We start from the raw sequence: 24,338 nt of genomic DNA on the forward strand, positions 1-24,338 counted from the left end.
ATACACAGCTGAGAGCTGCCGTTTCATTCAGTTTAAAAAACTGTAACAACGGACTATTTTTCTTAGCGGATGCATGTGAATTTAAATCAATACATACAACTATTTTTTAAATCAATAAAAACATTTTCTAAATCCATAAAAGCATTTCAATTAATATTGGGAGTCATGTCGTTACTTTGTTGAGAATGTGGCCATGTAATAAGCGGGATAATTTGCAGCGACTTGTTCTTTATGGGGAAAAAACACCCTTCATCCAGATGAGGATCCCTCCGCTACACTTTGGGATCCTGATCGACCGACGAAAGTCCATTAAAATATACATATTTTTGGTGAATTACTGAGTGTAGGCACGTTAATAACGTTTTAATGAAGTTGAATACAGTATATTCATATGTGTCAGTGATTTCATGTCAATTCGGCGAACATAAACATAAATGATCGTGGTGAAGATGATGATTAAATTAGGATTAAAAATCGAGAGCCGGGCTGCATTTCCTCCCGTTCGTTTTTTTCGAATAACACAATTATTTTGTTAAATAACAACATGTTGATGTTTTGTAAATGATTACATGTCTCTTATTTAGCACAGAGTATGATATCCGTGACATATGGATCTTAACAAAGTTCCGCTGTACATCCAGCATACTGTATCTGACTTTATTTCACATGAGCTCCAGTGTGGAACCCCACTGCACTTCCTGGTGGATCAATGATCCATTGCAGCTGGCTTCATTATAAATACATTTATCTATCACGGGGGCGGTCTCAAGTCAAGCTGGAGGTTTTCCCTTGAGCGAGGGCAGATCACGTACCAATCACGGCCCTCGCGTTTCAAACTGTCCGAAATGAATCGCTCCATCTGTATATGAATAATGGTCCAAAATAACATAAAATGCATAGGGTTTTTTGTTAAGTAAAATACTTTCGTCGCCGGCCGGCCGATACATGCCGCGCATTAAGTGGGCCTGTCTGTCAATTAATCCCCGGGACACTTTTTCCCCCCAGTCCGCCCCTGGTTACACCCCTAATATACACACATTCATTCAGAGGCTCAGGGAGTAACATTCACATACACTCACACACCGTGAGCAATGCATTATGGATCAATCAGGGCTAAAATATCTTGCCCAGGGATACATGTTGACTACAGGGGGATGGGGATTAAAACATGACCTTCTTATTTGTAGACCACTCAGCCACAGTCAGCCCACCTGAAGGATAGCTTCTCAGTAACACTCCAATTTGCAACATTGTGGATTTCTAAGTGGTTGCTGAGAGTCATTTTACTGTGAGTGAGATACATAAGCCGTTATAGAGTTCTGAAATTGACGATGATTGACAAAGTTCTCTGCAGACAGAAGCAGGGCTGTGTGTAGATGATGCTGTGTGGTGCTGATCTTTTTGTTGCTCTTCCTTAGAATACCTGCTGCCTCCCTCATCACCCTCTTCCTCCCTCACCCTCCTCGCTCACCTTCTTGCATCATCCTGTCTGAGAGGACGTGCCTGATGTGTCGTGACATTTGATGGTTCTCTCATGTAGCCACACTATGTCGTTATTGCATGAACGTTGCAGTATTGTCAGGGGAGGTTATCTGGAGGTGAAATACTTTATTTCTAAAAGCCTCTGTGACTTCTCCCTTATTCCCAACTTTTTAAATCTCAGCTTGTTTTGCAATATGAGGAGGATTTGCCTTCAGAAAAAATAAATGGGTCTGTCTCCACACACTCGATGCCTCAGCCAATCTATTCTCTGCCGTCTCTTTTTTCCATTAAGGGTTTCATCAGCTGTGCTGCTGCAGCCCGGAGCCCCCCTGCAGGTGGTAATGAGCTGGATTGCTTTCTCCACTCAGGTTAAGATGCCTGACACAGAGTTTACTGTTCAAACGGATAAGTCACAACTGGAAAAGGGAAATGAGAATGAGGGGAGAGCCCCAGATTCATGTCCCTGCACATAATGACTTTATTAAAGTGAAGACAGGCAGGCAGCTGCACCTCAGATCTGCTTTAAGTGTTTCGTACCTGAGGCGGCTTTAAGTCACGTTGTGAAAAGGAGACAAAAGGAGGGCAGTCATTGTTAATTACAACTAGAACAGGTGCATTGAGAGGAGACAGATTTTAGCCTTTGCAGACCATTCATTATTTCATGAAGACCTATGTAACACACTTCATGGAAGGGAAAACACAGAGATGTCGCACTGATGAAAAAAGAATGAATCAGGAAGTGTGTAAATACATTGAAGCTCCTACAATTGTTATTGTTTGCATCTTCCACATTATTCTGATGGAATAAGATTGTGAAAATCAGCACATTTGGCTCTACCACAACAGGCGTTAGATAACGTCCCATGTTAATGAGTATAAGTACACAGTGATTCCTGAGTTGTTTTTGTGTGTGTGGAGAGTCGTGACACCCACCTGAAGCAGTGAGAAGAGGAGCTGTAAATATTTGAGAAGGAGTGACATCACAGGCTCGTATCTGACAATAAAGTGCCCAAAATCAGTAGTGTGAAAAATGGGTGCAGAACTACAAAATGACCAGGGAGTTGTTGTAAAAGTTGGACATTCAATTTGCAAAACGAGCCATCTGAAAGTGACCGTACAGGGGTCAAACACTTAGAATATGCTTTCTATGAATCTTCGGGATAATCATTCAATGCTAATTTTGCTAGCTAATGTGCTAAGGTGGACCAAAACAGTTTAACTTGGTTCTTTCCAACAAGGAAATGTTGCAATTTTGAGTGTGCAGAAAGTATTTGTAAATATCCAAACAGAAGACAATATTTTGTATATATTTAATCTCATATCATATACTTATCACATCCCTAGTAACATCCATCACAACATTTTTCAATAATTAATTATCTGTCTTCCTCTCTGTCCACGCACATTGGAGCCACACTTTGAGCTGGCCTTTCCTTCCTGGTGGGGTCCCTGGTGGAGCAGAGAGCTGTGGTTGGGGGTCCTGCAATGATGCTCCGTCTACAATGCACAATTAAAACAAGCAGTGATAGCTGGCCTCTCACACAGAGGTTATGCTTCTCCTCTAGATCAATGCTTTACTTTTTCAACTCACATTAATATTGGGGGTTGTATTTACGACTTATTGTTTGTTTTAATTATTACATTGTGATGAGAGACATAAATACAGATGCCAAAGGTTGTCCCATGACTCAAGTCGCGACGGACATTCTCTTAACGAACATCTGACTGTTTAGATGAGAAGTATGTTGTCATCTGCTGGCCAAAAACGTTCCCGCGTGTTCGAAACAAACGCATTTGAAACGGAACACCCCCCCTCTTGCTTGGTTTGACTGTTATTTAAAGCATAATGGTATAAATTGTCAATACATTCTGTGTTACACCTTTATTCTGACTTCAGTCCAACCCATTACCACACATGTTTCCCTTAGGGTTGGGATTAAGTGGCCACCACACTCCTACAATAGGCGAGTCTTTGGTGGAAGCTGTAAAATGTTTTTACAGGAGTGGTTGCAGGTGGTATTAAAGGAGAGGTGTCTAGGCCATTTCCACTGATCATAATTCCATTGTTGAGGTATACTAAAATAGAAAAATACTGTGCAATTTTCCAAACTCACATTGGTTTCGCATACAGCATCTCTGTAAAGTATGTGTATTCAGCAGTATTCACTTTCTCCACTGTTGGGGCAGAACCTCTGCTCCGCGCCGTTCCTATATGAGCGGGTTCTCAAAAGAAGGAAAAACTCAAAACAACCAGGATAAGGGTTAAACAATAATATTTGCTTTTAATGGTAAAAGATACAACACCTAATCACGAAGCACTCCGCAACAGCAGCTTCAAAATGCAGATTACTCCGGGCTCAGGTTCTACCACCGCGTGAGACACCAGTCAGAACAAGAGCGCCGAGCACCAAAATCATCACAACATTTATACACAGGTGGGGAGGAGTTTTATCGCTTGCTCCTCTCTAGTTATTTGTTATTGGCGAGTTCACTTCTGAGCGAGCTAGCCAGTGAGTTGGCAGTGTTCCATTGGTCGGTTTGACTCCTGGGCGGGACCCCAGGCATTGAGTCAGCAGTTTGTCGATTCCATCTGTTGCTTCTTACAGTGTATGTGTTTGTGTGTGTGTGTCCTTCTCTGCCCCCAAGCAGTCCCCAACAATGATTTGGAGTAGTATAATCTTACAGACAGAGGACTCTCTGACAGAACACACACTCATTCCCCTTTAAAATCTTTAACGCACACACATTATCCCTATGCAGCCCATCACACAGAGGTCACATGTTTTTCTCTATGAAAGCTTCAATTCATATGTCTTAAACGTCCTGGTCTCATGACATCCATAGGATTAGCTAACTAACTAAGGTTCACTGTTTTCATAGCATAAGGCCATCTCTGAACTTCCTGTCACCTCAAGTCAGCTCACCTAGAATCAGACTAACTTGTGTGTGACCCAATCGTCTCCTGCTCTGTTAAGAGTCTTACAGGAAACGCACATACATTTCAACACACCAATATCCTTATCGTTTCTTAACTAATGCATGCTGGATATGAACCACTAATCAACAAGACTTTAATTGTATTAGGTCTGAGGAAGACCCTCTCTTGGAGTTCCTCTGACCTCTTACCAATTCAATCAACATGGGTACATCTGCTGTTCATTTGCAAAGACCATTGACAATTAGTAAAGAGACTCCCGAGCCTTTTCTACTGACTTTCTGAAAAATACTCATCCACGGGTAATCATTTTACTCAAGGCAGAAATCACTCAAATCATTCTATATATCAGGTGACATAAAAATGAATATACCAAAAATACGCTATATAAAGCTTTCCTGCCATAACATGTTACTTTAATACTTCAAACAATTCAAATAATACTTCACCACTAAACGGCTCGCTGCAGCTCCCCCCCCCCCACCCCCCTCCGTAATTTCCTTGTTTAGCGATACACAGCCAAACACAGCCAAACTCAACCTGAACACACACAAAGTCACAGCCGAAATAAAAACAATAAGTGTGGCTTGATATTCCATCCATCCATCCATCCATCCATCCATCCATCCATCCATCCATCTTCTCCCGCTTATCCGTGGTCGGGTCGCGGAGGTAGCAGTTCCAACAGAGAGCCCCAAACTTTCTTTTCCCTGGCCACATCAACCAGCTCTGACTGGGGGATCCCAAGGCGCTCCCAGGCCAGCGAAGAGATATAATCCCTCCACCTGGTCCTAGGTGTACCCCTTGGTCTCTTCCCAGCTGGACGTGCCTGGAACACCTCCCTAGGGAGGCGCCCAGGTGGCATCCTAACTAGGTGCCCGAACCACCTCAACTGGCTCCTTTTGACGCGAAAGAGGAGCGGTTCAACTCCGAGTCCCTCCCGGATGACCGAACTTCTCACCTTATCCCTAAGGGAGACACCAGCCACCCTGCGGAGAAAACCCATCTCGGCCGCTTGTACCCGCGATCTCGATCTTTCGGTCATGACTTGATATTGAGTAAGAAAAAGGTTTATAGGTTGATAAACACTGTGAGAATGGGTCTGCAGAGAGAATTTCGCGCGATCCCAACTGTCTGTTATCAGCCTACAGCAGGGAGCAGAAATCAGCAGGGCTGCCTGCACTGAGTGTGTGTGTGGATTGGTCAATTTGGACCAATCAGCGGGGGCTTAACGTAACGGTTCCGCGGACGTAACGTAACGGCTCCACGGATTGGCCCATTTAGTTCCGGGTACGTGCTTACGAAAGCACGTACCCGGAAGAATCAAATGACGATGACGTCATGATGACGTTTCACCAACGAGGCGTTTTGGGGAGGTATTTTCTGTTTTAGAGTTTTACTCGCTACAGGGTGTACTTTGAGGGTTTTGACTCTGCAAACCATTTACATGCAGAAAAACGTTCATAACACACAAGGGGACGGGTAATAACCGGAAAAGCATGACATGTCACCTTTAAAGACAGCCTTCTCCTCAGTAACAGGGGATGTGACAATGTATTCTCTACATTTAGAGGCTTTTTGCTGCATCCAGAGCTGTCAAACTGTATTTTGCTGTTAAATAGTTCAGTAATGACAGGAAGTGAAGATAGACTGCTCTCATTTGATCACTCACCAATGACAAAGTGAAGGCTCCACCTTACAGAGCAGCTTTGAGATGAATCTCAGTGTGTGTGAGACAGGCAGTCAGACAGCGTGAAAGGAAGTGGGGGGTTTCCTCTGTCTGATAGGATTTTAAGCCAGCCTTCAGTCTGCATTGATTACCGCTGCCACAGGACTGTTACATGAAACAAATACATGACATCTGCTCTCCAGGTAACAAAGCTCCTAATAACCCAATCTCTAGCTCACTGTTGATGAAATGAACCGAGTGGCTGTGAGGTAGAACTGTTGTCTTTCAATCGAAAGGTTGTATGTTCCATCCAGCAGTCCTCATGTCTATGTTTTTTTTGGAAAGATACTTTTAACCCAATCTCCTTGAGCAGGTGGAATCTTTTATAGCAGCATCTACCTCTGTATGAGTGGTGTCAATGTTGAATTGTAAATGTAAAAGCGCTTTGAGGGGTCACAGAGACTGGATAACGCTCCATAAAATGCAGACCATTTATTATTTACAACTCAACATTCATTTATGGTATAGGTTCAACATTCAACTGCACCACAATGACACATTGTGAGCACAATTGTTGAAACTGACACTTAAATTACAAAGCCTTAGCCCAAATCTACACAACTATAAGAACATTTTCGGACCCACATCTATTGCAAAACACCACACACATTCAGTCTATCTTGGTTGGTGACAGGATCTTATAGTCATACTTCACCCAAAGATGCAGCAGGTGTTTTTGCCTCAACAGAAGCAGTAAAGTAGGAAACAAAAAGCATTCAAACTTTCGAAATAAAAACTATTTTGCACATTATAGATTTTTCAGTGGGGATAAAGGAGTCCGGTGTTCAACTAGATTAAAGGTTGAGTGAAACCCATAAGGTGTTCCCCACTAATGCAGCGAGGTTTTAAAGGGCCTCTGCACTGTGACTGCTGCTCAGCGGGGCCCAGGTCTGATACTGAAAAGTGACGTTGCTGCTGTTTGACAGTGAAATGCAGGCAGGTCAGTGAGCACAGGGAGCCAGGACTCCTCAGGGGGAGAATGTCAATCACAGCATGGGAGGGCTCTGATTGGATGCCCAGCTTCCCTCATATCTTGTCCTGAAGGTCTCATGCATAAGGACACATTACAAGCAGAAACCTTTGTCAGCTAAATGAGATTAGTGTCTAACAGAAGTTAAGCTTCAAAGAAAAAAGCATCATCAATCAAAACCCTTAAAAATAACAGCCTTATGCACATCTGATGGTGTTAGGTAAAAATGTCAAACTTGTTGTTGGTTTACAGAGTGCCACAGTGACGCGTCCTCAAACCCGGAAGTAAACTCCTTCCGGTTCCCTCGACAAAAAACCAACGCAATTTCTCCATAGGATTTTGGAAAAAAGCTGGAAATAAGGTCTGTGGTTGACACACATTTAAGAGACGGATCACGTTTTGTTCAGCCGGATAATATCCACATGTCTACCCTACTTTTATAATTTTCGAATCCTAAATCTAGTCACAAGAAGCAAAATGCTAACGTTATGCTATAAACGATCTACAGCCGAGTACAACGTCACGCCAACTTAAGATCCATATTCAAAAATACAGATTCTAAATGTTTCAAGTTGAAGCGTTTGTTTGAAGAGTTTGCAGGAGGCAGGTACTTGCTTTCAAGCAGAACAGGGCAAACAAACTTAGAGGAGTGTTTACGTGTTCGGCATAATGACGTACAACGTCCTCCACAACTTCTGTGGTCCTATTCATCCACTTTTTAACAACCATAGTTTTTCAGACACGTAAACTCTTCAAAAATCACCAGTGGGGTCACAGCTGATGTATTTAATGTCGTAGAACAAAACGTGATCTGGCTCTTAATTATGTGTCAACCACAGACCTTGTTTCCAGCTATTTTCCAAAATCCTATGGAGAAATTACATTGCTTTTTGGCGAAGGAACCGAAGTGGTAAAATGCTAACTTACTTCCGGGTTTTAGGACGCGTCACTGTGGCACTCTATTGGTTCTTTTTTTTTTTTTTTTTAAATGTATTTGGGATTTAAAGGAAACCCTAAAATCCCTTCTCCCAAAGAGTTGGTGAAATGATTAAAAAGTATGAAAAACTGGAATCTTGGCCTCAATATTCAACGGATCCATTTGTTTATTTTATACAAAATAAATTATTTATATTACATTTCTTTATATTTCTAATACCAGATCCTGAGCACCTAATAACAAACACACATTCTTGGAGGCCATTTTTGTACTCAGATTCTACACATTACACATCTGTTTTATATAGAATTCACCAAATAATCTTTATAAATCAGCCAACTCGAACTTGTTGGAGCATGTAGTTGAAGTGGCTACACCTTTTTATACTGGAGATGATGGAGTTTTGTGGAAGCTGTTTGTGGAAGTCCCAGTCCCAATGCAGCCACATGCTACTCCTCTAGCTTCTGTAATGCAATATAATTAGTCCTATTTATTTTTTCTGCAAATCTACTGTTAAACAACAATCTATGGCGTTATATTTGTGCCTCTATCCTGAGCACGCAATGAAACATGTTGAGCATAGAAAATGCGATTGAGCCCACACTTGAACATTTTTGAGCACAGAGAAATATATTTTCTCTCATAAAACTCCTGCTCCGTGCGCAAGCAGACCACTGCACGCGCTCTCTCTCCCTCGCTCGCTCGACCTCTCCACCCTGTGCGCACTCAGCTTTGCCTGCGCTCGCTCAAGTTGTCACAGCGTTACAAATGTGCCACAAAACCAACCAATCGGAGAACTCGAGAAGGTCCATTCTGATTGGCTGGTCGTCTCCAATCATATCTTCTATCTGAGATGAGAGAGGGATTTTCGGTTGCCATCAGGCTGTTGACGTTCTTATTACATATCCGTCGTTGACATTTACACATGCATTTACAGGACATGACAGACTTGAATGAAGAGAATAGTACGCCATAGTGTCAGGTGAGTTATACATTTCTAGTTTTCTGATATCACGTTATTGTCAATGCCTGAGTTTGCTAGCCGGCAACATAGCTATAGGGGTAGCTTAAGCAAACAGCTAACAAACCGTAGCCTACATGCAGGCCTACATGAACCCTTCTGAGGTATTGATTACTTGCTGTAAGCATTAGAGGTGGCAGAATGACAAAACATGTTTATCTCTCTATCACAATTTTGGGTTGACCAGAACCTGGACCAACTTCTGTTTCCTGTTCTACAATGGGCATAGAGTTTGCGTTAATTTTCAACCGGACAACTAAACAAATTAGGCTAGGATACCGGATAAAGTTAGCAACACACGTTAACCATGAACAGCCTATTAATCCGTTCTCTTAATGTTATTTCATCCAACGTTGTGGAATTAGAGAAAAGGGGCTTCTGAACATGCTTTTATCCAGGGTGGAGGGAGTTAAATATTAGTTAACTTAAATATAACATTGGGGCGTGTGATTGTAGTGGGTGGAGGTGGTGAAATGAGGATATCCATTTTGGAGTTCAAGCTAGTATATTATAGTTAACGTTACACAATAATAAGGAAGAGAGCTATTTTTGTGATACATCGCAATTGATATGGATTTAGAGTGGATATTTGAGACTTGCAAACAAAAAGGTAACTTATGGGTGAGTGTTTTTAGCAGAGCGATATAATGTCCTCCTGATTCTGTTGATTATTACAGATGTAGCACCTCATTTCAGACTCCAGTTTACAGCTTCCTGCCTACGACCTGCCTAAGACCAGTATCAAGGAATGTTAAGCCCTCCCACTATTTTCCAAGAGGGCGTTGCCAGATTTTCAATTTCAGGTTTTAACCAGGAGATGGCGCTTCATTCACAAATACAGAAAGACAAGTTTCATGGACCTTCAGTTTTGTTTTGAAGAGCATTTGAACACATCAATATTTTAGATCAACTAAAGTATATCTAATCTTGTAATTCAATAATATATAGTCTTTATATATTAAATAATCATAATGTAAATGTTTACATTACACTTCTTTATTTGTTATGCTCATACTTTAACCTTTACAATCATTTGCTTTAATATGCAGAATATTTTTTGTATATTTTTGTGTTTGCTTCCTCCTGCTCCCTTTCGGACACATACTGTATGATTTATTATTATTATTAATATTATTAAGATAAGATCAGATAAGATGTTACTTTATTGATTGAACATTTTAGTCTAGAATGTGCTGTCCCACAGTAATTCAGAAGGCTCACAGGTGACATTCCGACCATTAATTAAAACAATAGGTGCTTTCACACCGTCTACAGTTTGATTTGTATAGAGGGAGCTCTGTGGCTGAATGGCCAGCGATTAGGTGTGGCGCATTTATCATAGGTGATCAGAGCTAACTGCCTGCCGTCAGATTTCATTTAAAAAACAGATCTGATTCTCAGACTATGTTACATTACATTACATTGCATTTAGCTAACGCTTTTATCCAAAGTGACTTAGAATTAGTGCGTTCGACCAACAAGGTAAAAACTTGAAGAAAACAGAATCATATACAGTAAGTACATCAGGTTTCATAGAGCTAAAACATTTCAAGTGCTACTCAACTGGCTTTAGATAAGCCAGTCCTTTATTAGTATATAAGTGCTTTGTTAATTCTTCTATCGCTTAAAGTGGAGTCGAAAGAGATGAGTTTTCAGTCTGCGCCGGAAGATGTGTAAGCTTTCTGCAGTCCTGATGTCAATGGGGAGCTCATTGCACCATTTTGGAGCCAGGATAGAAAATCTTCGTGTTTTTGCTGATGGGAACTTGGGTCCCCCTCGCAGTGCGGGTGCAGCGAGCTGTTTGGCTGATGCAGAGCGGAGTGCACGTGCTGGGGTGTACGGTTTAACCATGTCCTGGATGTAGGAAGGGCCAGATCCATTCGCAGCATGGTACGCAAGTACCATTGTCTTGAAGTGGATTCTTCCAGTTACCGGAAGCCAATGAAGGGAGCGGAGGAGCGGCGTGGTGTGGGAGAATTTAGGAAGGTTGAAGACCAGACGAGCCACTGCATTCTGGATGAGCTGCAGAGGTCGGATGGCACATGCAGGTAGACCAGCAGAGGTCGGATGGCACATGCAGGTAGACCAGCCAGGAGGGAGTTGCAGTAATCTAGGCGAGAGATGACGAAAGCCTGGACCAGAACCTGCGTCGCTTTCTGGGTCAGCTGGGGACGTATCCTCCTGATGTTGTAAAGGGTGTATCTGCAGCAGCGGGTTGTAGCAGCTATATTTGCAGTGAAGGACAGTTTGTTATCTAGGTTCACACCTAGATTCCTTGCAGTCTGAGTCGGGGAAACAATCGAGGTGCCGATGTTGATTGTTAGGTCAAGAGTGGGACAATCTTTTCCCGGAAGGAAAAGCAGTTCAGTCTTGTCAAGGTTGAGCTTGAGGTGGTGAGGAGTCATCCACCGAGAGATGTCTGCTAGGCAAGCAGAGATGCATGCAACGACCTGGGTCTCAGAGCGGGGAAAGGACAGAATTAATTGGGTGTCGTCAGCGTAGCAGTGGTATGAAAAACCACGCGGGCTAATGACTGATCCAAGCGAGTTTGTGTACAAGGAGAAGAGGAGGGGACCAAGAACAGAGCCCTGAGGGACCCCTGTAGTTAGTTGACAAGGGTCGGACTCGGACCCTCTCCAAGTTACCCTGTAGGTGTGGTCTTTGAGGTATGAGGTGAGGAGGGAAAGTGCAGAGCCTGAAACTCCAAGTTCTTGGAGAGTGCGAAGGAGGATCTGATGATTCACCGTGTTGAATGCAGCAGACAGGTCCAAAAGGATGATGAAAGAGGAGAGGGAGGCTGCTTTAGCCGTGTGCAGTTCCTCAGTGACAGCAAGGAGGGCAGTTTTTGTTGAGTGACCTGCCTTGAAACCAGACTGGTGCGGATCCAGAAGGTTGTTCTGATGGAGATAACAGGAGAGTTGTTTAAAGACAGCGCGTTCAAGTGTTTTAGACAGGAACGGGAGGAGAGAGGCAGGCCTGTCGTTTATAACATCAGATGGGTTGAGAGTGGGTTTCTTTAGGAGAGGGTTTACTCTTGCCTCCTTGAGACTGTTTGGAAAGTGACCAGAAGTTAGAGAAGTGTTGATGATGAGAAACGAGTGGGTGAGAAACGGGTGAGAAACGGTAGAATATCAGGAGCGATAGTTTGAAGGAGGTTTGAAGGGAGAGGGTCCAGAGGACAGGTGATAGGACGGGCAGAGGTAATAAGGGTAAGAACCTCACTTGGAGAGAGAGGGCAGAAGGAGGTTAGTGTGTGGGTGAAAGGTGGGTCTGGTGACCCAGCGGTGAGTAAAGGTGAGTCAGAAAAAGAAGAGCGAATATCATCAACCTTTTTTTCAAAGTGGTTAACAAAGTCGCTTGACAGAAGGGAGGAGGGGGGAGGGGCTTTGGGGGGGTCCAAGAGGGCGGAGAAGATGGAAAACAGTTTTTTGGGATTGGAATAGGAAGATTGGATCTTATCTTGAAAGAAAGTGCTTTTTGCCTGAGAGATGGAAGCAGAGAAAGAGGAGAGGAGAGCCTGATAGGTTAGGAGGTCGTCATGGTGTTTGGGTTTCCACCATTTCTGCTCTGGATGGTTCTTTTAGCACGCAGTGCGTCATTTAGCCAGGGAGCAGGAGGGGACTGACGAGCCTGCCGAGATGTGAGAGGACAGAGAGAGTCCAGAGAGGATGAGAGAGTAGAGAGGAGGGTTTCTGCAGCAGAGTTTGGAGGCAGGGGTTGGAACGAGTCAGAGGAAGGGAGGGCTGAGAGCACCGATGAGGCAAAGGTAGAGGGGGAGAGGGAACGAAGGTTGCGGCGGACAGGTGCAGAATTAGAAGAGATTAGTTCGTTATTTTTGGAATGTCTGAGCTCATAAAGAATGAGAAGAATAAGAATAATGCGTATTGAACTGGTTTCATTAATTAGTGAGTTTATTTAACACTAGAACCGCCAATGGGGTCAATTTGTGTGATGTGTGTTGTGTGTGTGCAATGTAACTTTTTTTCAATAAAATATTAAAGTCTCCCAGTCCGATTTTTCCTGAAAGTGTGTTATGTAGCATCCTATGTTGTTAAAAATTGCATTCTAATAGCGGGATTTGATGATTTTTGGTAGGCCTATACAAAAACCTCTGGCGGTTCTAGTGTTAAGGTAATTAGGTACAGTAGAAGCCCTTTTTTTTATCAGTAACGAATTTAGCAGTTGAACATAAAAGTCAACTAACAGAGGGTCACTTGCAATGACAGTGTTGTGTCTAACTTTAAGCTTGTCACTCAGAGTAACCTACAGTTAATTTAGCTGCTGTAGAAGAAAGATCAGGGGGGGAGGGGGGGAGAGAGCTGTGGTTGATGGGCCATTAGTTGTGTGAATACACAGCTGAGAGCTGCCGTTTCATTCAGACTGTTTAAAAAGCGGTAACAACGGACTATTTTTCTTAGCGGATGCATGTCAATTTAAATCAATACATTGAACTATTTTTTAAATCAATAAAAACATTTTCTAAATCCATAAAAGCATTTCAATTAATATTGGGAGTCATGTCGTTACTTTGTTGAGAATGTGGCCATATAATAAGCGAGATAATTTGCAGCGACTTGTTCCTTATGGGGAAAATAACACCCTTCATGCCGATCAAGATCCCTCCGCTACGCGTCGGGAATCCTGATCTGCCGGCGAGGCTCCATTAAAATATAAATATTTTTAGTGAATTACTGAGTTTAGGCACGTTAATAACGTTTTAATGATGTTGAATACAGTATATTCATATGTGTCAGTGATTTCATGTCAATTCGGCGAACATAAACATAAATGATCGTGGTGAAGATGATGATTAAATTAGGATTAAAAATCGAGAGCCGGGTTGCATTTCCTCCCGTTCGTATTTTTCGACTAAACAACATTGTTTTGTTAAATAACAACATGGTGATGTTTTGTAAATGATTACATGTATCTTATTTAGCACAGTAGTATGATATCCGTGACATATGGATCTTAACAAAGTTCCGCTGTACATCCAGCGTACGGTATCTGACTTTATTTCACATGAGCTCCAGTGTGGAACCCCACTGCACCCCCTGGTGGATCAATGATCCATTTCAGCTGGCTTCATTATAATTACATTTATCTATCACGGGGGCGGTCTCAAGTCAAGCTGGAGGTTTTCCCTTGAGCGAGGGCAGATCACGTACCAATCACGGCCCTCGCGTTTCAAACTGTCTGAAATGAAGCGCTACATCTGTACCTGTCTGTATTATGTAGCAGCTCAGCTGATGTTGGATTGATGGCAAAGGGAGAGGGACTTAAGTGAGAGTGAAAACACAAGGTAAGTTTCAAATAGGTCAACAATTTCCCACCCTATAGGTTGCTAGATGTATCTAACCCTTTCTCCTGTCTCCCTCTCTCAGCACAAGAACCCTAGGGGGATTCAATGGAGCCTGAAGACCTGCAATGAGACCCTCAACTTGCACCTGAGTCTCAACTCCCAGAGTTTTGCAAGCCTCTCCCTGTTCCTTATTTTGATTAAACAGACGTTAAGCTTCCCAATGGTGTGGTCTTCGTTTTGTGAAAAATATGACTACCTCACATGTTGTGTTGCTGTTGTTGTCTTTGGTGATAGTTAAATTGCTCCTGCTGACTTGAGCCAGACATTCTTTCCTCCTCTCTGTGTCAGTGGGAAAAGAGCGATTGGAGCATCCCCCCGGCAGCACAGCAAACCCCGGGGGAGACTATATGCCAGGACACCACGGAGGAAAAGGCACAGACAAACTGCATGACATGCTATTCAATGTTTATTGAATTCCATTTATTTACAATGGATGTTCCGAAAACAACACATTTAACATCATCATCATGCTGCTGCTGCTAGTCCTTTGACTCATCGTGTTGTCAGTTGACAATCATTGATAGGCACCTGTCGGTCCCCTGTTCTTTCTGAAAGTCATAAAGATTACATTAGTCATTTAGATTACTTATGTCCTCAATTACCATGGGATTACTGAAGCTACCGTGAATTAAAGAAAATGTAGAAATTATTCTAATCAGAATTTTGAAACCTTCCTTCCCTCCCTCTAAATATATCAATACACATAAACAAGAGCAACAGGCTCTGTGACCAAGGCAACGTTAGCCTAACATAATGTTAACAGGTAAGATAGCTGTTCACACATAGTATCTATGTATATTTTCTACTTTTTGTAATGCTTATTTCTATTTAAGATGTTTACATTTTCGATTGTTTGATTCTAGTCTTTAACTGTCTAATGTACAATGCCTTGTCTTTTGCTGCTGCAGCGTAAACATTTCCCCAATTGGTATCAATAAAGTACTTCTTATTTTATCTTAATCCTCAAATATTAGCACATTTTACTTTAAAAAAAACAAAACACATTGATGTAACTACATACACATATCGATATGTTCTATACATATTGCAAATCAAAACCTTTATTGACCACTAACTACCAAAATTTGCATTTCTATCCTGTTTTTAATGCATTCAAATCGTGATTCAAATGGCCCGCCACGAACTTCCGGGAACTTTCTGAGTCTCTCTGAACCACGTGACGATCAAGCATTTTAGACTTCCGCTGTCGCAACTGGTCGCTGGACCAGCCAATCAGAATTGACCTTCTTGAGTTCTCCGATTGGTTGGTTTTGTTGCACATTTGTAACGCTGTGACAACTTCAGCGAGCGCAGGCAAAGCTGAGCGCGCACAGTCTAGAGAGGTCGAGCGAGCGAGGGAGAGAGAGCGCGTGCAGCGGTCTGCCTGCGCACGGAGCAGGAGTTTTATGAGAGAAAATATATTTCTCTGTGCTCAAAAATGTTCAAGTGCGAGCTCAATCGCATTTTCTATGCTCAACATGTTTCATTGCGTGCTCAGGATAGAGGCACAAATATAACGCCATACAGGTCAACAAACAAAGTCAAACAATTGATTTTTAAGGAGGCAAACAATCACAGCTCCCATAAAATGATTTAAGTATGTTTATGTCATTGTAGCGTGTCCTCTTCTCACTCTTCATATTCACCAATTTATATTCTCTCAGGATTATCCTTTTTTTATCGTAAGAAGTGTGCTATTGTTAGAGCTATGATTGGAGATGCAGTTTGGCCAGCCTGTGTCTGTCCTGTGAGACATTGTGTTCATTAAAGACTGCAGCAATACTGAATAAAAAACATTCAATTAAAGACCACCATACCTAAAAATAGAAAATGAAATCCTGTTAAGCAAGGTCTCTTCGACTCTGATGTGTCTATTTTTTTAGAGCGAGATGGAAAATGTACAACTTTAAAAACACAGTAAATCCTGTATGATATGCATTTGGGGGGGAGCCATATGGCCGTGTTTTAGCAATACAACTGTTGCTCTGTTGGGAGGGGAGGGCTTATGTTCTCATGTCGCTGCATGAATATGAATATGAACATATTGCATGTCGACACGAGCAGGGCATGAACATATGAGGATGCTCACTGGGGGCCCCCCGTGGTGGCCCCTCGTCACCTTGACAGCTCGGAGCCCTCTGGAGATCAGCCTGTCAGTCACTGCTCAGCTTCAGATCTGTGTTTGTGATCACTCACCGTTCACTAATGTGTCAAGTTGTGACGAGAAACTGGGTCGTTATCCTGGCACTGATTTGATGTGTGTTTGCAATGATGCTCTTTGTGTTTGTGTGTGTATAATTCTCCCTTGATGGGGCTACAAAATGCCTCAATGATGTTTCTACTTTCATATTATTGGCCATGGATATATATATAGATTATTCCCCTTTATCTTTCTGTTGGCAGTTGAGAAATTCCAATGCCTCCAATACGTGATGACAAAATATAAAATTACACACAGCACTGACTGACGGACGTTTCTATTACAGTTTTTTTGTATTGAATTTGAAAGGTATCATTGATCATAACTGATGGATACAACAGCTAAAACTACAAAATGAAGGCTGGATTTGTGCTTAATTATATTTTAAAGGGGCCCTATTATTAAAGAGCACCAGGAAAAGCGCTAAAATACCATGTATTCTTATTCTTATTATTTGGTTTTTTTTCCTCTCCTGTAGTGTGTTCTTTAGGTTTTTGTGCATGCACATGGTCTGTAAAGGCAAAAATCTCTGTGTTCTCCCCTGATGAACCTGAAAATGAGCATATGTCCTCTTTTAAGAAAATGACCACGTTTAACTCACATTAACATTAAAATGTCCTTGATCAATGTAATTCCTTTTTATTTCCGTACTGGCCACATAGAGATCCCTTTCAGTAATGCCTTCTGAGACATTTAATCAACAGTTGGTTGACTTGCCTGTCATTTTTTCACCACATGGTGATGGTGCATCGCAACGATTTGGAATGACTGACACTGTATATTAAATATGACTGTATGAGCTTTAACAGCTTCTTTCCTTTTATTGCAGAAACCTGTTGGACATGGACACCTTCTCTAAGTCAGATCCAGGTAATTTTCTAATTCATTCTTTAATCAAATTAAACTTTCATGTCTTTAATTTCAGCTCAACAGTGATTTGAAATCCCCAATGCCATTTACAGAAGTTCAATTTCATGCAGTGATTATTAAATATCCTCTTATTTGCACCTTATCAGTGCACAGCAAACAAGAGCATCACACACACCATACAGCAGCTCATTGATGAAAAGCTCTGTCCCAGGGGTCAACTGGCAGACTTTCAATCAAGTTTGTTATTAGAGCAACTACCTACTGCAGGATGATTGAAACATAGCTTTGTTTGCCACATAGCAGGAGGTACAGCATGAGCAGCAGTGAGCGGTGGACAGCTACTGTGATTACTGCTGCTAAGACTGCTCTTTAGACTCCACTTTGAGCGATTGAATTACTAACAAAGCACTTATATACTAATAAAGGGCTGGTTTTCTAAAGCCAGTTGAGTAGCACTTGAAATGTTTGGCTCTATGAAACCTGATGTACTTATATGATTCTGTTTTCTTCAAGGTTGTATCTTCCTGGTCGAATGCACTTATTGTAAGTCGCTTTGGATAAAAGCGTCAGCTAAATGCAATGTAATGTAATGTAAGAAGGACAGAAAGAACACTGAAAAAACGGAAACATTAACTGTAATAGGTTAGTAGTAAGCAATAATCTTAAATTGAACCTAATATTTGTTATTTAAACTTCATATTTCAGCTATCAACTAACATAATAGAGTTATGTGAAATCTGTTGACATAATACATTTAATTAAAATCAATGATGCCTTTCGGGCTCAAGAACGCCGCTCAAACATTCCAGCGCCTGATGGATTTGGTGCTGCGGGACTTGCCGTTTGTGTTCGTCTACCTGGACGACATACTTGTCACCAACACTTCGGAAGAAGAACACCTGTCCCACCTCCGTGCTCTTTTTACGAGGCTCAGCCAACATGGGTTGATAATCAACTCTTCCTTGGGTACCGCGTCACCAAGGGCGGGACGGCATCCCTGCCGGCGAAGGTTGAAGCTGTCGCGGCTTTCCCTCACCCGCATATGGCCCGGTTGCTCAGTGTGTTCCTCGGGATGGTGACCTTTTTACCACCGTTTCATCACCCGGGCCGCCCACGTTATGCAGCTTCTGTACGAGGCATTGAAGTCTAAGGCCCCCATCCAGGAGATCAGCTGGAAGACGGAGGCTTTCAAGGAGGTCAAGATCACGCTGACCACGCTGCCCCCTGTTGGCCACTTCCCTTACTACCGACGCATTGGACTACGCCGTCGGTGCGGTGCATGTATAATGGGTGGAAGGCGTCTGGCAACCACTCGCCTTATTCAGCTGACACCTCGACATCGGGGCTGTCCAGTTGGGCCTCGACTATACCCGCATGACAGCGGACCAGGTCATGGACCCCAGCGTCCAGGCCCTGAAGGGGGCTGACGTGGGATTGCGTCTGGAGGATGTGGATTTCGTTCCCACCAGCTTGAGGCGCTCCGTGTTCGAGGTGGTGCACGACCTGTCACACCCCGGCAGAAAGCCGTCTGTGCGGATGGTGGCCGCGAAATTCGTCTGGCGGGGGCTCAAAAAGTAGGTGAGGACATGGGCCGGCACGTGCGTGGCTTGCCAGCGTGCCAAAATGTAGCACCACGCGAAGGCCGCCCTGGAGCAATTCCTTGTGTCTGAGAGGAGGTTTGACCACGTCAACATCGATCTGGTTGGCCCATTTCACTCCTCTCAAGGTTTCACCTACCTCCTAACTATGGTGGACAGGACGAACCGGTGGCCGGAGGCGATCCCACTCGCATCGACAGCGGCGGCTGACATAGCCCGGGCCTTCATTGCGACATGGATGTGTCGTTTCGGCACCCCATCGGACATTTCCTCAGACTGTGGTTCGCAGTTCACCTCAGGGCCAGTCTGGACGGTAATTGGATCGACAAGCTGCCTTGGGTTATGCTGGGCCATAGGACCGCGCCTAAGGAGGATCTGCAGTGCTCCACGGCTGAGATGGTCTACGCTCAGCCCCTACAGTTTCCAGGGGATTTCCTCGCCAACACATCGGCCCCCTGGTTGGTGACCGCCCTGTGCGCCGTCATGCAGGACACCGCTAAAGCCTTTGCTCCGATCCCCACTGCTCAGCACGGCACTCCGGTGTCCCGGGTTCCCGTGGGGCTTCGCTCAGCGGAGCATGTGTTCATCCGAAACGATGCCCACAGAGGCCCCCTGCAACCCCCTTACGACGGGCCTATCCGAGTCTGGGAAAACGGGAACAAGCACTTGGTGGTGGACCTGGGTGCCAGGGCCGAGCACGTCTCGGTGGACCGAGTGAAAGCTGCTCACCTGGACTTGGACCAGCCGGTGGTGCTGGCTTGACCTTGGCTTAGCCTGCTTTTAGGAACCCTGAATCTCCTACCAGAAGGTAAGAGCTGGGACTCTTGGTGGAGGATCAGATGTCGTTTTTTGTGCCTGTCTAATGCAATGGCGAGCCGTGTTTTTTATACCTAGGTCCTCTGACCCCATCCCCTTCCCTCGAAAAAAATAAGAGTTATTACGTCAAAGCGGAATATCAAAACAACGGCCCGGGGTGCAAAATGCATCAATTACAGCGACCCTCTACCACACAAAACAATACCATTTATATAAACACGTATCAAGACAGGGCACCCACAGCCAAGTAACAATTAAAAAAGATATTAAGTCGGCACGGTGGCCCACATTGAAAATGACTTAGGCTTACCTTTGATGATCAAATCACTGAAACACAAAGTCCATCCTCCTGTCCTTTTGGATGAAGCACTTGATGGCGGGGTCATGCAGCTGATCCTTTGCCACTCCAATTTATCATTGTAACTCAATCTTGAAAATGACTCGGTTAATAATTTCGCAACGATGTCATCACTATCACTGAAGTGATGAATGAACTTACGCTAATCATAAATCTATCGATCATAAATCTATCGATCATAAATCTATCTATTAGATTTATGATTAGAAAATAATAAAAGTAGGGTAGACATGTGGATATTATCCGGCTGAACACAACGTGCATTTATCTAACAGGTTCGTTCCACAGACCTTATTTCGAGCTATTTTCCAAAACCCTATGGAGAAATCCCATTACTTTTTTGTCGAGGGAACCCGAGCGCAGCTTACTTTTTAGGACACGTCACTGCAACACTTTATACACATGTATAAACTTCGCAGCGGGCGGAACTTGTCAAAAAGTCAGCGAAAATAAAGCCCACCCTTTTAGAGGGAAGATATGATTAGTCAATTGTACTGTCATTTGACATTACTCTCTCCTTCAGTTACTATAGCGGGCCTTCTGTGAATTCATAGCTACCACCAATCAGCTCCTGTCTTCACAGTAACTCGCAGAGAGGGCCAAAGGAGCTTCTTTCATTTAACCCTTCACATTACAACAGAAACTGAACAGGCAGATTCGAAGGATTTATTTCTTTGGAAATGTTATTTTAAATACAATGAAATCAAGTTATTTTAGTAAAACTAATGACAAATATAACTAAAAGGGCCTAGAGAGTCCTGACGTCTCGCCACTGGTTTAATGATTGACTCCTCACAAATGTTTTGGGGGATGGATGTTTTTGAAACCCCCATAATTTTAATGGCAGTCTGTACCAGGCCAGGGACCTTTGATTTCTGCACTGTGAGGTTACATACCAGGCTGTGATATCATCCCTGTTCCCCTTAGAATATTGCATGCTACCGCAAAACAAGTTTATATATATATGGACCATACCAGTGTGCCTGTCGCGGTGTCGAACATTTCAAATGTATTACCCAAAAAGATTACTTTTAATGTTGGTACTAAACCGTTAAGCAAGCCTTTAACATGGAACAGTGTATTTAAAAAAAAAGTACTATTGCTACTTTTACTGAAGTAAAATATCTGAATACTTCTCCCACAATAGTTATGACAAATCACGGTTTGGAAATGAATATGTAATGATGTGACAATTTGTAAGGGTTAAGGAAACACTGTGGTTTTGGGCTAATTTGTTAACGTTGACGTTATAGAATAAACAATGGTGGTCATGCTCCAAAAAACGTGCACTGCTGGTAGGAAACAGGAAATAAAAGCAGTCTGAGGTTTGGTTGAGCCATCCATACAACCCAACCTTCCATAGACCAGCCATATCGTCTCCATTCTGTCATCCAGCTACAGAGCCATGTGCATATATTTTTTTCTTGCTCCCCATGTCTTAATTTGTCTTTTATAATTTTTGTAAAGCCCTGCCATCGTGTTTCAATAAAACTTTAATTGCAACCGCCAAGTGAGCAGGATGTGCACAGCGGAAGGGATAGGGCAGTGAAAGAGTGACCCAATTATAACAACAATACAGAGGTTGAAAAATAGCAGGGTTTACTTGAAGACATCAATCATTCAGATACATGAGACTGCATGCTTTAGAAACAGGTCTTAAGGGCTGAACATTGAATGTGACATAGAGTGTTCAAAGTGAGTGTGTGCAATATACAGTACTCTGCCTGTTGGTGCTTACAGTGCCCTATTTGCCCAAGGTTTGTGTGTGTGTGATAGTGAGTGTGTGTGTAAGTTCTGTTGGCTTGTGGATTCTTCAGTGAGCGTTTCTCCGTAGCACAGATGAAGGCGCCTCAGATCTTGCTGTCAAAGCTCACAGTGCTATCACCAAAAGAAAATAAATTATCTTTGAACACGAGTCGTGCACTACAACCCAACAAATCATGTGTGAGCTTTAGCTGCTTTCTGCTTGACACAACAAGAAGTCGAAACAAGTCCCACAGCAGGTTCTCTGACTGTTAGCCCCTCAGGTGAAGGTGCTTTGTATTCTATTGTGTAACAGATGTGCAGAGGGAATTGTGTGAGATAGCTTTATGACACAAGAACCTTCTGTACGGAAAAGCAATAGCCGCTCCCACACCAAGTACTTTGCCGTACTTAGTTCCCAGTACTTAGTCCCGCCAAACTCTTTAGTCCCGGAACTCTCCTAGTAAATCGTGTTCACACCGGAATAAGTCCCTGAGGGAGGATTACGCAAATGAAGCCGCTGACGTCACTTCTTCGTCTTCTGCTTTGGGTTTACTGGCAGGCCGCAAACAACTTCACGGCGTATACTGCCACCAGAAGTCCCAGGTAAATCGCCAGAAGCGCCGACACCTCCTCATCACTCCACCGCTCCCACGTTTTATTTTGTGTTGCCATAAGTTAGTCTCTCTCCGTTGGTGCGCTGGGCTAACGCTAATGCTAATAATGCTAATGCAAGCAAATAAAATGGCGGCTTCACAAAACTTATATATATATGTTATACGGGGCGTTGTTTGCAATTCGCCCAGGCAATTAGAAATTGGAACCTTGCAGAGACTGAAAAGGGGTGAAAAGGTTCACATGAACGAGGTTCTAGTTCCAGATCTTTTTGGTGTGAACGCAAAATCCCAAGAACTATCGGAACTATTCCTGGGAAAAGTACTACGGTGTGAAAGCGCCTATTGAAGGCTCTTTTAGGGACACTGCAAATGGATGAAGGGGTGAAAGTGATTGAAAAAAATATTGTGACACTTTTAGTCTAGTTAGGGAGCAGTGTTGGGTGTAACGCGTTACAAAAGTAACGGAGTTACAGTAATATATTACTTTTTGCTGTAACGAAGTAATGTAACGCATTACTAATGAAATGTGGGTAATATATTACCCGTTACAATGCTTAGTAACGCAGTTACAACACATTTTAACCCGAAATTAAATGGTGTTTTGTTTTTTAAGAATGTACTAACATAGCGAGACATTCCGACACCGGACAAATTGTGCGGGTAGATTAGTAAACCTGGTGTTTACCCTTCAGGGTTCGCGTCGAGATCTTCGGGGAAGTTGAACGTTATGCAACCATTCAAAAAAGAGAACGTAGCGAAAAATACTAACAACAAATTGTGTCAGGTGCGCGTGACCTGCTCCGCTGCGCGTGCATCATTTCTAAAGTGCTTCCACAGCAGTGACACACATCTGATCTGTGGATAATCATTTATACGAAAATGGTTAAAGCAACCATCACTAAACGCCAGCAACACTGCATCTACTGCAGACAGTAGCAACAGGTCAGATGCGGACATCACGTACCCTCCGTTGTGGACACTAGCTTACTCCCGTCTGACTCGCCGGCCCCGGAGCAGCAGTCTTCGTCGCCCGAAACTACGCCGCCCCTCTGCGGCCCGCAGGTGCCAGGTATATCTAAACAACTACCCGCCTGTACAGTGGGGTAAAGCGGTCATTTTAAAGCTTGTGGTATAAAATAGACAATGGCTAGAATATTCATGTGAAAATAGTACCATATTCTGACATGCCTTTAGAAATGTTGGGTCAAAAATAATGCATACAATAGCACAGATGCCTTCACCACGAATGGCTACAAAAATATCTCATATCCCAAGCGTATTATCAACGAGCTGATGTTGAGGCTGAAATGTTCTCCAGGTCACAAAGTCAACCTCACATGATGATGTAATACCAGTTTTCAAGCACAGTAAATATTCTCTTCCCAGCGTATATGATGGGACCAAGGTGATGATGTAGTAGGCTACATGGTTTTAATAATACTTTTGCCTTTCAAAGTTTGCCATTTCAAACCATGAGCATGGTTTAAATAATATTTGCCTTGATTTACAATATGTTAACCTTCATTATAGTCCTTGACAGCGGTCTGTACTGCTGTATAACGTGTCACATGTTAAGAATTTACAATCAGAATCGAGTATTCAACTAAGCCCTGTAATACAAGTTGTTAGTAGCCTTAAGGGCCTACACAGTTGTTATGCTATACCACATTGCCCTTCACTGGATGCATAATGAGCTGCAC

General features: G+C 43.0%; 1 protein-coding gene across 3 annotated transcripts in view; it reads left to right on the forward strand.

Annotated features, from left to right (window-relative positions):
- Nucleotides 1-24,338, forward strand: part of LOC307039302 (copine-9-like) — a 313,745-nt gene that overhangs the window by 26,377 nt on the left and 263,030 nt on the right. For all 3 annotated transcript variants that reach the window (XM_079681211.1, XM_079681212.1, XM_079681213.1), the window contains exon 2: nucleotides 17,466-17,506. In XM_079681211.1, coding sequence (XP_079537337.1) covers nucleotides 17,466-17,506 — 41 coding nt within the window. The remainder of the gene's footprint in view (nucleotides 1-17,465; nucleotides 17,507-24,338) is intronic.

This window comes from Notothenia rossii (assembly GCF_949606895.1).
Source record: "Notothenia rossii genome assembly, chromosome: 5".
Taxonomy (NCBI): domain Eukaryota; kingdom Metazoa; phylum Chordata; class Actinopteri; order Perciformes; family Nototheniidae; genus Notothenia; species Notothenia rossii.